This window comes from Anser cygnoides, chromosome 1 (assembly GCF_040182565.1).
Source record: "Anser cygnoides isolate HZ-2024a breed goose chromosome 1, Taihu_goose_T2T_genome, whole genome shotgun sequence".
Taxonomy (NCBI): domain Eukaryota; kingdom Metazoa; phylum Chordata; class Aves; order Anseriformes; family Anatidae; genus Anser; species Anser cygnoides.
The window spans coordinates 113,063,472-113,078,050 of NC_089873.1; the positions used below are offsets into that span (position 1 = coordinate 113,063,472).

Consider the following 14,579-nt stretch of genomic DNA (forward strand, 5'->3'; position numbering starts at 1 on the left):
TCCTTGACAGACAAGTTTATTGAAACATTTTTTAAAAGCAGATACTCTGAATGTACTCCATCAATCCCAACAGTTCAGAAAAACAATTGTTCAGTGTCCAAATGAAGTGTGCATGTTACAAATTGTACGTTTTTAATATACTCATTTATACCACATGACATAAGCTTAAAATACAGTGATTCTTACGTTGTTCAGGATGCCAATTTATTGCTACAATTCCCCCAAAAGGTAGGGCACACTGGGAAATAGCTCTTAATCCAAGGCTAGTACAGCTCTTAGCATGCCTTGGACCCCAACATCAAATCACTGGTGTTCCAATGTAGATCATCATATATTTAAGGGGTTTTATTTTTAATTTACAGCTCAATTAACTGCTTTGTTTTCCAGGACTGTATTCTTAGAGGGTGTTTAGCAGGAAATGAAACATTTGACTATTTATTACAATACAAACACTTCAAATCCTCGGATATAAATTTTTCTTCACCTTCGTTTAGCTTTACATCTTTAGCCGTACCAATCAGAAGAAAGAGGTTCCCAGTATGAAGTTATTAAAAAAAAAAAAAAAAGCAAACAGTGAACCTAACCACCTTGCACAAGGAATGAGGGTCCAGAGTTCACAGGTGAACTAGTTTTCTTAGAAAATATAAGGTGTTTGGGGATTAGGAAACACTGTCACGTAAGCTTGCACCATAATCTTGAGTTTACATTGTTTGTTTGAATTAAGGAAATAGTTAAGCATTGATTTGGGTTTTCATTTCTATTTTATTTCTAAGAACAGTCTTTAGAGTTCCATATTTGAATGCAAATACTTTTTTGTTATTCCAATCTGAGTGAAGCACAGTGGCTTTTTAAGGGTCAGGTTCCATCTGAAAGTCTTTCTACTATTTAGGCCAAACGATTTTCACATATTTTAATATTTTGCCTGTCCTTTTGACCAATAATATGATTGTTTTATTTTCAAAACAAGTGATTTTTAGCAAATGAAAAACTTTTTTCAACAGTAAAAGATCTCCATATCCAGTGTGAAGGTAAGATGGTGGTATAAATATATGTATAATATTGCATTACACTTAATATATTATACACATTCCAGTTAGCCATGGAACAATTAACGGAGGAGTAGATGACTACTAATCATGGGTATAAAGTGTTTTTTGTAAACAAGATTTTGAGAAACTTTAAGCAAAGTCTGATTTCTGGAAGAATCACAATCTTGGGATTTCATTTTTGCTTCTAAAGAAGTCAACTTTAGAATTACTTTTTTTTAAGGATGCTGTATATAAGAATGCGCTTTGTATTAAAACAAAGATCAATACTTTACAGTTTAAGAAACTTTACATATGTACATAAATTACACATCAGGAATGGTTTTAAAGCTCATAACGAGATGTCGGAAAAGTCTATTTTCCTTCTATTAAAATTTTTAACTCTTTTACGTTGTGATCATTTGCAACTGTCATAGCATGATCCAGCGCTCGTATACTTGCTAGAAGCTTTATGATCTGCTTTATTTGCTCCCTAAAAAAAAAAAAGCAGAAGAGGAAGGCGAAGTCAATGCAGGAATGCAATGATCATGTTAGAAGCGTTAATATTTCAACAGACAACCATGTTATAACTCTGTACAGCAAATCAGTTTCAGATGGCTTCACATCATCTCCACTTGCTTAGTCTGATAAAAAACAGGTTGGTTATCAACCTTGCAGTAAAATTGAAAATTTTGTGTTGGGTTCGAGAGGAAGAGAGAGTAGGAATTAGTCATATATATGGTTTAATGCTAGATGCAGTATTTCTCAAGAAAAACTCTTGGATTACTTATGGTACTGTGCAGTGAGTCACAGCTCTCTTGATGAAAAGTGTTTGAGCAGAAAAAAAACAGTATGTTTTAATGCATGCCTTAAAAAATATGAAGCTTGCCACCAACAAATTGCACTATAGATTGATCCTAGTCCCGAGAAAACTGTACTTCTTCAGCTGTCAAAAGCAATCCTAGCATCATGCAAGGAACACGGACATGAATTTAAGCAAGTCCCACAAAAAACACTAGATGTCCAAAATTCATCTTAAAAATTAAAGCATCTGGTTGGCAAAAAAGCACCCAACATCTGGCAAACTACCATTGACAGACATAGATAAAAGATACACTTTGCTCCCAGGAGAAGTTAATGATTTTTTCTTTCAAACAATTGTACTAGGTTTTACATGAACAGACATCACATCCTTAGGTTACAGAAAGTAACCTATCTGCAACAGACTTATTTTATGTGCTTAACAGAGAAAATGCGAACAGTTTTAGAAGTTGAAAAAAAGCAGAATTCCAGACAATAAAAATTAAATTAGAATTTACTATGGGAAAAAAAAGGATTAGTTAGTTGTTTCTCTTCCAGTGTTCCAATACAAATTTTTACCAAATTATTTCAGCTGGTAAAAAAAAAAAAGTTATTTCAAATTTAAACTCTCTTTTGGTAGCCTGTTTCTAATCTCTACTGGATTCTCTATCAACTCTTTTGTTTCATTTACAATATCATGCTAGGCTAGACATTTTCATTTTAGTAAATTTCATTGAGTAAAGAGTTTGTTTTGAAGTTGAATCACGAGGAAATTTAAATTGGTACGTGTCATTGCTATCATACTTCAGACACAAAGCTCTAAGGCATAATTTGGGAGAGGATAAGGAGTAGATTAAGTACAACCCAGTGTGGCACAAAGCTCAGTGTTCTCTGAAAATGAGATGATTCATATGTCACAGACAGAAGCGAATCTAAAGACAGAAAAGTGCCAATAACCAATATGGTAACTGGAAAAAAAAAAAAAGCCAACACACGAAAAAGCTCCTAACCAGAATTCGTGTGCTACACTTAAAGGGAAATTCCTACATTTCAGTGCCATGCGTAAATTATAAAAAAAAAAAAAAAAAGTAACTTAAGTAATGGCTCGGCAATTCCAGGTATCAAGAATGACTACTGAAGGTAGCAGCAAGGATTCCAAGTTTCAGTTTAAGCAGGTTTCCTGGAACAACTGAACTATTGACCCTGCAACCTCTCCCCATGCAACAGCACACGAATAAATGCTCTTCCAGTCTTGTTATGTTCCTGTTTATCAGCGCAACAACTTGATTTTTAAGTTTATCATTAAAACAACCCACCCAATACGTGGGTTACTTGGCTAGCAGTAGCATTCATGCACCTAATCCAAACTTTTAATTATGCTGGTTATCAGATACAAGTAAAATGACTCTTTGATCAAGGGGAAAACAGGTTCAGCTAGTTGGTTGTGTAAACATAGCCAAAACTTTTGCAACATATAGAAAAGCAAGATTTGTAATTTAGAAGCCATTATGTAGGAATCTGCAACAGGTTTACGAGGTGGAGCCCTCCAAATCTAGTAACTACAAAATCTGCCAGAGTGAAGGACACAAAGGAGCACTGCAAAACATTTTGAGTGTTTAACTGAAACAGCAGCTGCTGTTTTCAACCATCTTTAAAATCTCCTCATCTACTATCCCACAACAAAAAAAAAGTTTGAATTCAAAGAAGTTTTGTGAGACTTTTCAGGAGAATCGAGATATTTACCTATATTTGCAAGCAAATAACACAAAGCACAAGAATTGCAACTGATTAACTCAAAATAAGTTACCTTGCATTTCTTTTCTCTACATCAGAACAACCAATGCTGTTTCTATAAATTGTATCAGCCAGATGAACAAGGTATCTACAGAAGTTTTCTAGCTGAGAAATAGTCTTGTCTCCTTTTAGATTAGCAAACCACTGCTTAGGAAAGCAAGCAATTACCTAAATAAAAGAGGAAAAAGAAAGTTAAAAAACAAAGCAACAAAAATGTAAAAGTTATCCAACATGAGTTATTAAGTCTGCCAGGTAAGACTGCAGTTACAAGACTCAACTGAGTCAAACAGCAGGAAACCTACAAAAAAAATCCAAAAGCACGGAAACCTACACTATACCCGAACTATCTACAGGTATGAGCCAGAGAATGTTCTTTCTTTGGTTCGCTGACATTGTGATATGAAGATATCAAAGTCAAGATTTCACAGGTAACCTCAAATTCATTTATTTATTTTTCGGATATTACTCACACTTTGAGCCTTCTTTATGCTGTCATCTCCATACTCAGAGTTTTGAAAAGCCATAAGAATATATCTATTTAGCAGACCATCTATTGACAGCTCCTGTAGAGTTTTGTTTGAAAGGATTCCATACCACTGGAGAAAGTTTCCTAATAACTGAAAACACAATATAGGCAAGGTAGTTATTTAAAGTGACATGAAACTGAAAAGTTAGTCAAATACTTTAAAGACTCTTCAAATGCAGCAATACAGCTGAGGTAATGCAAGGGAAATATGCCTTCTGATTGCTCCAAAAGTATCCAGAATCCATTAAAACACTAGCTTAGGTGTTGCAAATTCCCATACAACAACAATCATCATCACTGTTTTGCTTTTGTTTTGCCAGAGGCATCAGTGAAAAAAATAAGTTTCAAGACACCTTGTTCTCAAAATTTGATGTCGATGTCAAGTGAGGCCTAGCATACGCCATATAGGGGCAAATTCACAGCCTCTTCTCAGTGAAATCTGCAGGCATGCTATCAGCATACCCTTATTTCCAAGGCATGCTGAAACAAAAGACGCAGAAAATGCTTGATGGGAAGTGCTGGCTAAGCCAACTGTACAGCTGTTATTCCCCGTGGCATATGGCCTGTGGAAAACTGCTGCCAGCCTTGTACAAATGAATGCAGCCAGCAGTTTACTGTTGAGGCAGATCATCAGGAAATAGTAAACGAGCACTTGCCTCCCAGCTTCTATTTCTGCTCTTCTGTGACGCTGTAACTGCCTTGCTAGTGCAAGAGAGCTGTATTGTTATTGCTTCTCTAAAACAGAGCAGTGATAAGAGCATGCATAGTTCTAAACTGCCCAGGCTCCAACAAATATTGCCAGAAGCAAGCAACTTCAGTCGTATGAGACACAAGCCGTAAGTGAATTTTCAGTGTTGCTCTTAAGAACTGCATTTTAATAAATGAGCTTTATGTACTTTTTGCTCTAGACAGCATTTAAGAAGTTGACTTTACTTCAAAGTGAAAGAATTCAGTGTCAAATACTTTAAGTAAACGATGAGATTGCAAACCCATTCAGAATAAGGCCTCCCTCACTGCTACAATTTAAATCAAAAACTCCAGACAAAAGATCTGTTTGCATGACCACAGAGATCAACAGTTCAATCACCATGTCTCATACTTTCCTCTTTAGCTGGGAGTTTCTATATTTCTAATAAAAGGATGCGAAGAAAAAAATCTACAACAGCTACAGCTTCTTACAGACCTCTGAAAACGCTGTATTGCACATTCCACATAGACATTCCTTTCACATTCTTTATCATTGCAAGTAAACTAAGTTTACAATAGTTCTCATATTTTACAAATAGCAACAGGTTTTCCAAAAGGGGTTAGAAAACTGTTTGTTTATCCAAGTTATTTTCATGAAAATTCTGACACTACAAAAAAAGAGACAAACCAAACCGCTCTCATTACCACGTAAGTAAAATAAAATAATCATATGGTTTGACAAGCAAAATGGCATTAAAAAACACTCAGTTGTTGAGCATGCCAAGTAAACCCACACTGCGTAAGTAAAAACGCTTTCACACTTGGCAATCTTTTGAAGAGGGCAGTGTACTATCAAAGGCTAAGATTACTACTCTAGAGTTCTTTCAACTAAAGAAAAGGCAATTTTATATCTACCATTTTCCACAAAAATGAAGGGGATTTCATTGCTACACTGACTACAGCAAAGATTTATCAGATGTATTTACTGACTTACCTTAACAGAGGACCAAAACTGACGTTGGAAAAACAAATATGGACCAGAGTTCTTGTTTTCTAAGATGCTGGAAAGTAAGAGATTTCTTTAATGAGTAACCAAGACCACCTCTATCTGGAGTTTGCTGACTTCCTCCTTCCCACACACAGTTCATTTCCACAAATATTCTTTTATTCCAATTCTGCTTTGTTTTTGACAATTCCTCACAGCATAGTAATTAGTTTGCTCTTGTATCTAGCCAGTGAACCATACAGAGGTATAAACCCTATCAACCACAGACAGAAGACACTGACTTGCCAACAGAGAGGTCTAATAGTCGAAAGCAAACTTACTTTTTTGGATATAAGGGCATGAATACATCGTCATCTAGTGTTCTCCTCATTCTTAGCAACAATGCCTTTAAAAGCATCTGAAACAGATTAATTTTTCTTAGCAAGTTGTCAAAGCACTGCTTATTCATTAACCACTCGGAAATTGATTTTAAAAACAACAAAGACCACATGTGACCCTAACAGTAAAAGGCACATGTACTTAAGCACTCATGCAGAGTCTTAGAGAGTCTATAATTAAGGTTAGAGGTAAAACTTGACGTTTTCAAAAAAAAAACTGAAAGCAATGGAATTCCTTTATTGTTAAGCTTCACTATACAATGAGCTACAGTGAAGCCTGGGCTTTTGTCAATTTTAACCTTCTGCTATCTTCCCTATACACGTGCACTTTGGCTGATCTCCCGCCATTCTCAAGGCAACATGGACACTGCATTACACGTGGAATCTGTACTCCTGACATTAGTTCTCACATCATAGAGGGCAAGCAAAACAATGAAACTATGAAGCAATACATTTGGAAACGTTACAAAAGTCTAAAAAAAGAAAAGTAACTGTTTTTAGCTGATCCTTAAATCAAAAATTGCAGACCAAGAAGTCACAGTACATTTGGTATCTCTTTTTCTCTACCATTAATTTTGGGGAGACTTCATTGAATTCCTTCTCCTCATTTATTACCATACTTGACTCTCCCTAACTAGCTAGCAGAGCATCAAAGAATTGAAAAAAATCTTCTTGTTTCTCATTAAACATGCTGTGGTTTCAAATATAGTGTATTAAAAATATAACCAAATTCCTTAACCTATCCCAGATACTTATGAATAAGCAACTTACTTGTGTATTTTTGTTTTCTGCATTCACCACTGAAGGATATCCATCCACTAGTTTTTGTACAATCGCTACCATTCTAGATGTTTGTGTTGTAGAAAAAGGATCCCATATATTTTCAGAAATCACTGTAAGAGATAAAAGAATTACTCCACTTTGCAAATACTCAAATACAGGTACTAAGACACTCAGACACATAGGACACATTTACAAAACAGTAACATCTAAAAGCACGAACAACCACCAGCTAGCTGCTCCACCCCCATCCGTGCTCCCCCTCCTTCATTTTTTTCTTTATAAGGCTATACCTGTTAATTTCGGAAGAACAACTCTCTCTACAATGGTAGGTAATAGTGAAATATCAGCATCATCTTTTTCTTGCTCCTGTTCTTCACAGCCATAAAACAGCAATGATTCAAACCACAACATAGTCTCAAAATCACGACACTTGCCCTAATAAAATGAACAGAGAAGAGGTCAGATTCCTAAACAGAGGTCTGCAGTCAACACATTACAAAAAAAATACATCTGCAAGTATGATACACGTGAAAACTATAACAACATTGCTTTAAAATAGGTTACTAAGTTTTCTAAGCAAGCAGGGTAAGCAGCATTTGAGCATAGTAAAAACATGAAAATGTAGTCCTTTTTTCCTCTACATGTCAGGTACCCCTCTCTACTGGAAGAAAAAAATATATATATATGGTGCGTCATGACCAAGTAGTAACTTGATTTGGCGTAAGGACAGGCAAATTATTTCACCTCCTGCTTTGGCTAACCTACTCCTGAAGCAGTGATACTAGTTCCTTCAGAAACAAAGGCAAACCTGATTCCCGAGAAGTGAAGAAAACTTTCTTCCTCTTTGCCTGGACACCACTAACCATGGCATTACGAGACAAATTAGTGTATATGGATAACCCAACCCAACCAAAACCTGAAAGAGGATGGAGAGCACGGTCAGTTTTCCATAAATCAGCCAAATGAACTAATCCATTGTACAACCACACAATCACTAGATCAAATGAAAGTGAAAATGGTGGAAAAAAGACTGCTTTTTTTGGGCAGCAGCTGCCCTACAGATTAAAAATTTCTAATTACACCTGAGGGGTGAAAAAAAAACAAAAAAAACCCAGCAAATGTGAGAAGTACAATTCATTTGTGCTGCTTTATAAAATGATGTTTTCTGGATTAAGAAAATCTCTTTTCATGAATGCCTTGTAATTTTTCAAGCTTAGCAAGATGCCTAATATAATAGGAACAGTAAGGCATAATAGTAAAAATGAAGAGATTTGAGAATTCTACACCTTGTCTCCAACTAACTTAAGCTTCATTTTGCCAGCCTGGGAACTCACACGAAACTAGTATAGAGGAAGGGAGAATTCACAAAAACAATTTTAAATTTAATGAAGGCAGCTTTCATAGATTCTCCCACTTATTCAAAGTAAATACTCTGAATGCTCTCAGAAGAAGAATCTCTCTGCAATCAGAGCACAGGAGACAGAAGATCACCTTCTGCAAATATCCTCTTAGTAGTTAAAAAAAAAACCACATTTCTGAAGAAAGGAGAGATGCAGTCATTTGAGGGAAAGGCTGACACATCTGCAGAAGGTGCTGTAGATGAACTACATTTTGAAAGATGAGAGGACAATTTTCTTTCTTAGCCTAGTTTCCTAACAAAACAAGCTTATGCAATTGCATTGTGTGCCTTGACTCACCTCCCATTCCCCAGTAAAAGCCAACATGGCAGAAAAGAGCAAGTTCCTACCAGTACTGTGAAAACAAGCACTTGACTGCTGCAGAAATACCTTACAAGAGCTTTCACTGCCAGGAAGAACAATGGGAGTCGAAAGTTACCTGAACTGTTTGTCCTGATGGCTACTTATGTCAGCACACACACACAGCCTGAACAATGAATATGTGCCAGGGTCACTATGCTGCAATTGTGCTGTCCTGCTTTTCCCACGCTCCCTACCTAATTACCGTGCAATGAGTACTACGTGGAAGACAATTGCCAGCCAGAGTTCTATGGGGTATGAAGGGACAGGTGAGAGAAAGAAAGATATATAATGTAGGGACTTAGATCACAAGTCCACTGAAAAACACACTTCTTGGTTCCACTTCTCTTGAAGAACCACCTTCTCTAGAATCACAATTTTCTCTGAAATATTTTAAAACCCACATGCATTGTTTAATACACTGCTTGACTTTCTGGTCCCTGAGAAGGTACCGGCATGTGCTGAATTCATCTCTGACCTGCTGGGAACACAGAAGACAGTAGTCCTGGAACTTCCTAGGAAAGCACTCCACCCCAAGAGAGGTGACCATTTTAAATTGCACGCCTAGAACATGCTTTTATGAGAAGCACACATCAAAGGTTCAATTTACTTTGTTCTACAGATGTGTGAAAGAACCACACTATATAGAAGCTTATGTGGAAATTGCCTGCACAGGACCTTACCTCCAAAGGAGTCCAGATAAGCAGCTGAAGTCTGATTAAAGGGTTGAACAGCTTTGGTAAACAGAGGCCAATATAGGCATCCTTGTAAGAAGCAAAGTACTTTGAACGCCAAGCTTCAAACTGTGACTTAATACAATCAATTGAGTAAAAGCTTTCCAAAACATCTTCAAAAACTTTGCTGGATTCTTTCAGTATACGATCTGGTGGGGAGGAAAAATACAGCAGTACATTAATCACTATTCCCTGTAATACCTCTTTCAAGAGGAACTTCATTGTTGACTGTCATAAGCCAACTCCTACCAACATAACCAAAAAAAATTAGCCTTAAAAGTTATATTACTTTTGCCTCAAATATACAAAGTTTAAAAAAACACGACACACCGTAAGCACTCTGGCATACCGTCTAATCCTTACTTCAGGAATATCATACAACGATTTTCAGTCTACCAGCTACTGGACTAGCGATAATTTGAGCTGTTTTCACAAAGGTAAGAGAACAGTGTGGACCTAACTTCAAAGCTGGCCTTGCTTTGCACCAAAGTTTGGAACAGCATATCTCCAGGCACCTTCCAACTCAAATTATTCTACAACTTTCTTCATCCAAGTGTAAGTACAGGGCATCTCTGAAATAAGCCAACTGAGTGGGACCTGGCTGACAACACAACTGCTGGACATAACATGGCTGTTGGCACTGAACAACCACTACAATCTCAGAACATTCCTTGTATTTTTTTTGCATTTACAGCACTAGTATTCTAAACAGCCCAAACCTTTTTCTCAATATATTATTTTCTTCTAATTTCTTCTAAAATGTAATTAAACCCTGGAAATAATCAGCCATTTCTGCTACAGCCACACTTTTAAATGTTTTGTTACAGTAGTTATCTGCATACAACTAATAACACGTACATGCAGCAGGTAGAGGGAGGGCCAACAGAAAGTTAGATTATGTCATACAAATACTTTTCACACAGGGATACTGAAAAAAAATGCTACGAATAAAGCTAGCAGGTCCAAAGTGCATCCGTCTGTTCCATATGGCCCACTGATCATTCTGGACTATCATGAGAGTGGTATGAATGAAGAAAAAGCTTTAGAAATCCTATGCATGCTCAGAAACGGATGCAACTTGTACAAAAGACTTTTGTACACTTAGGAATGCTGAGTTACAAAAGACAATTCAACAACACTGAATTATTAATCTTGACCATTTAACTTAGTAAAGTGAATTACAGCACCTAACAACCCTTGTTCAATCAGAGCTCTCTTCCTGTATCCTCAATTTTGGTGAACTGGCCAGCAACTGAAGGTGTGGAGATCGTTTGCACTTCTGATGGATCCAACTGCTAGACAGTTTATTTAATTGTTTTTTAAACTGTTTATACTTTGGGTCTCCACAACCACCTACGGCAACGACTTCAGCATTTTTATTACACGTTCTGTGAAAAGTGGTTTGTTTACTTTAAACCTATTCGATCACTTCATGTCCCTCTTACGACATAAATAATCAACGTCATTCTCCTGGGTGCTTCATCCCTTCTCATATGCATATAAACTATTCTATGTATATGGTCCCTACTGCTTTGTTTCTCCACATTTCTTCTATTTTGATTAACTTTTCTTTCATAAGAGTGATAATTGTACTCAGTTTCAAGGTGAGAAGATAATAGGATTATTACAGTAATGTTCTACTTTGCTACTGGTTTCATAGTAACCTCTAGTATTCTGTTTGCCTTTTAACTGCTGCTGTAAAAGCTGACTGTTCCACCAAACTCTCTCTTATTTCAAGTTTCTTACAGTTCTTCTAGCGCTTAATAGGCATTAGCTTAACTTACAACCCCATTCATTGTATGATTAGGGTTATGCATAACTGCATAATAAGATTTACTTGGAGCAAACCAATTATAAAATTACAGAGGAATTTCAAATCAGTCAGTACCATAGAAACTTTCTGTAATGTTTGCAGTCAACATTGTTCTTTGTCACCTGCAAAGTTTGCCAGGCAGTAATAAAAGCCTACAAAAGCTTTGTCATTGTGTTTCTAGACACTTATGCAAAACTTGGGAATATACTTCTTATCAGCAAAAGTAGTTTTGAAAGCACTGAGGTCTTCAGAATTCTACACACAAAACAAAATAATGCATTAACATAAAATCAGTTCTCAACAGATTCTGGAGAATGATAAATCACGTTCCAGACTGGAAGGAAGGCTTAGTACTGCTCACTAACAAGACAATGCCTGAATTAAATACAAAGCATCTCTCTAAGGATGTGGCTATTTATTTAGCTGCAAACTGCAAAACAGATGGGCATAAGAGACCTTGTTGGTCATATTCATAATCTAGTAAGGAACAGTTCTCAAACTTTCCCCAAAATATGCTGAAATATATGTACAGGGCTGCATTGGTGTAAAGCTTTTTTTTTTTTTTTTGGTCAAATTTTCTATATTTGGTTGCACAAGGCTTCAGTAGCTTTTCTAACCTCGCTCCATATTGAAGTTTGTAATATCCGTTGAAGTTTCCTCATCATCACTGGAAAGGCCTTCAAGGTGATCTGCCATCTTCCCAGTTTGCTCTCTTGCTTGTCTACGACGAGCTCTGAAAAGGATCATCAGCATAATAAAGCGATTATATTTCTCCCCCTATACAATGAGCATAGTGGCCTAAGCCTGTCACAATTTTTAATGCGAGGAAATTCAGGTTGAAAAGAACTTCCACAATGTCATTACCTCAAACATCCCACTGGGTTGCTTCCTCAAGCAGTGGAAGAGAAACCAGCAGAACACACATATATATTGAACAGGCTTACACTCCCTTAGCACTTTTAAATCATCATCATCTAATGGTCACTTGTTTTGCATGCTTGCATGCTAAGTTGGGATATTTAGGAACATCTCTCCACAGCATACTAGCTTACGTGTTTTCTTCCCTTAACAGGAAAGGAAGAAACACTGCTATTTACGTTAGTGAGTATGTCACGCTGGGTAACAGTATTCTGTGAGTAGGAAATACTCCTAATGGGCAAGAAATCTCAGTACTCTACCTTCTAGCTTCTCTTTCCGCAGTCCGACGCTTTACTTGTTCTTGATAGAGCACTCTGTCTCGTCCAAAAGAATCAAGATTTGGTGCCATCAGTGCTTTATCTGTAAAATTACATCGATGAAAATTAAAACGTTTAACTATGATTATATAATGTGTTATAGGTTGTCTCACAAGAGCCCTGTGCCTACTTTAAACTAAGTGTAATTTGAAGTAGAAAGTGTAAGATACACCCAGAGGTCTTGAATCCGCCAGTGTAGAGGTTAAAAGAGGAAGTAATGGAGTTCGGAAAAATCTCCACTTAAATGTCAAACAGAAGACTGTTTTCACCATACTTCACTCTTGTCCCTCTCACACAGAGCACAGCTATATAAAAGTCAATGGTTTTAACAGGTATTTCTTAAACTGAATATTCCAAGGCATACAGTTCTCCTTATACAAACATGTCCACCATGTATCTTTTGAAAATAAAATGAACAAAACAGAAGGCAGAGAAGAGTGACCTGAGTCAGAATATATGTTACTCCAGAGTTCTAGTCAGAGTCTCTAGCATATATTCTTGACATCACCTCAAGTTTCAAATGCATCAAAATCAGCAGGAAAATAAATCCTCCCCCCCAGCTCCTTGTAAGCCACAATTCATTAAAGATGTTCCCAATGATGGAAAATAGCACAGCTAAGCAGTGAAACTGATCAGCAACCAGCAGACAGATCCAAGAATGCTTCCAGATCATTCTTTTCGTATAAATCTTTATAAATGAACTGAGTGTTAGCCAGTGCTCACCTACCCACTAAAATACAAACATTGAAATCTAAACAAAAGCCTACCCAAATTTCAGAAGTAAATTTACATATTCTAACTAACTCCATTTACTTATCCATCATTTAAAATACCAGTGATGATCTATGTCCATATTACAATTCCATACCAGAACTACTAAGAGCCTTAAAATACAGATGAAATCATCATTTATTCATTTTTTTTGGATGTTTTTCAAATCTGAGCTATTTGTCTTTACAACGAAGTAAAACAAAACTGGGCAGACAAATTTAAGGTCACTTATATCCCGTTAGCGTTCTGACACTGTATGAAGGAATGCAAATTGTCCACGTCTGCAACACACATCAAATCGAAGGCTGGCATCAGTTCACTGTGTCTTGAAATAGTTCAGTTCCGTCCCTCACATTACCACAGAACCCAGGGAAGATGATTCTCAGAACTCCCCAATACTAAATAAGATCTCCCTTTAAAACCCAGCCTTGACAATGACCACTATTACCTGCTCACCATCTAAAACCAGTCCAAAATAGTCCATTCTAGGTTTATTTTAGGAAATTCATTCACAGTACACTAGATTTCTAGTTCTCACCACAGGACTTTTATGGTAAAACTGCAAGGCCTACATGTGATACCTGGGGCTCCAAATAAAGTCCTAAAAGGAACACAAACACTAACTGCTCCATAAAGACATGACCAACTCTGATGCCCTAATGCTTTATCATACTCAGTGAGTTCTAATGGTACCAACATTTCTTCTCTGGGCACGCTGTGACAGAATTGGAAGTGGCTTGTACTATAGGATTTTAGGCCAGCAATAGGACAGACAAGAAAGACATTTTAAAAAATGGGGCGCTCTTCAAAGTGGAAAGACAACTACTAATAACGTATTTTAATCATCATTTAACATGCAGATTAAAACCTCCTCCAAGGAATGTGTGTTTTCATGCAGGTTAACATTTGGACCTTTGTAGAGTTTTACATACTGAAGTGATCACCGCAAGAAAACTGCTCAGTGAGGACCCCCCATCTCAACACGCACACTAAACTGGTATTTTAGCTGGCTAATTTTAAGCTGTAAACCACATAGAGTCATTGAGAGTCATTTTGTATTAGTCTGATTTTTAACAATGGCAATAATCTCTTCCAGTTTTTTAGCTTTAGCAGCTAAGTGTCTGAATAGAAATACTTATGCTACCTACAAAATAGAGCATGAGAGAAAAGTCAGCTCTAGCCCAACGCTTCATGGCTTTGTACAGAGTTAACTGTAGATGCTGCAGGAAATTTCCAGATTCAAGGATGTTTAAAAAAAAATGTCCTGACA

General features: G+C 36.8%; 1 protein-coding gene across 2 annotated transcripts in view; it reads right to left on the bottom strand.

The window, feature by feature from the left end:
- PAXBP1 (PAX3 and PAX7 binding protein 1) overlaps positions 1 to 14,579 on the bottom strand; it is a 28,948-nt gene continuing 14,369 nt past the window's right edge. For both annotated transcript variants that reach the window (XM_066978186.1, XM_066978177.1), the window contains exons 9-18: positions 12,482 to 12,581; positions 11,921 to 12,036; positions 9,440 to 9,639; positions 7,290 to 7,434; positions 6,988 to 7,109; positions 6,160 to 6,236; positions 5,828 to 5,894; positions 4,091 to 4,237; positions 3,634 to 3,788; positions 1 to 1,518 (exon numbers count right to left, since the gene is read on the bottom strand). In XM_066978186.1, coding sequence (XP_066834287.1) covers positions 1,401 to 1,518; positions 3,634 to 3,788; positions 4,091 to 4,237; positions 5,828 to 5,894; positions 6,160 to 6,236; positions 6,988 to 7,109; positions 7,290 to 7,434; positions 9,440 to 9,639; positions 11,921 to 12,036; positions 12,482 to 12,581 — 1,247 coding nt within the window. In that variant the 3' untranslated portion in view covers positions 1 to 1,400. The remainder of the gene's footprint in view (positions 1,519 to 3,633; positions 3,789 to 4,090; positions 4,238 to 5,827; positions 5,895 to 6,159; positions 6,237 to 6,987; positions 7,110 to 7,289; positions 7,435 to 9,439; positions 9,640 to 11,920; positions 12,037 to 12,481; positions 12,582 to 14,579) is intronic.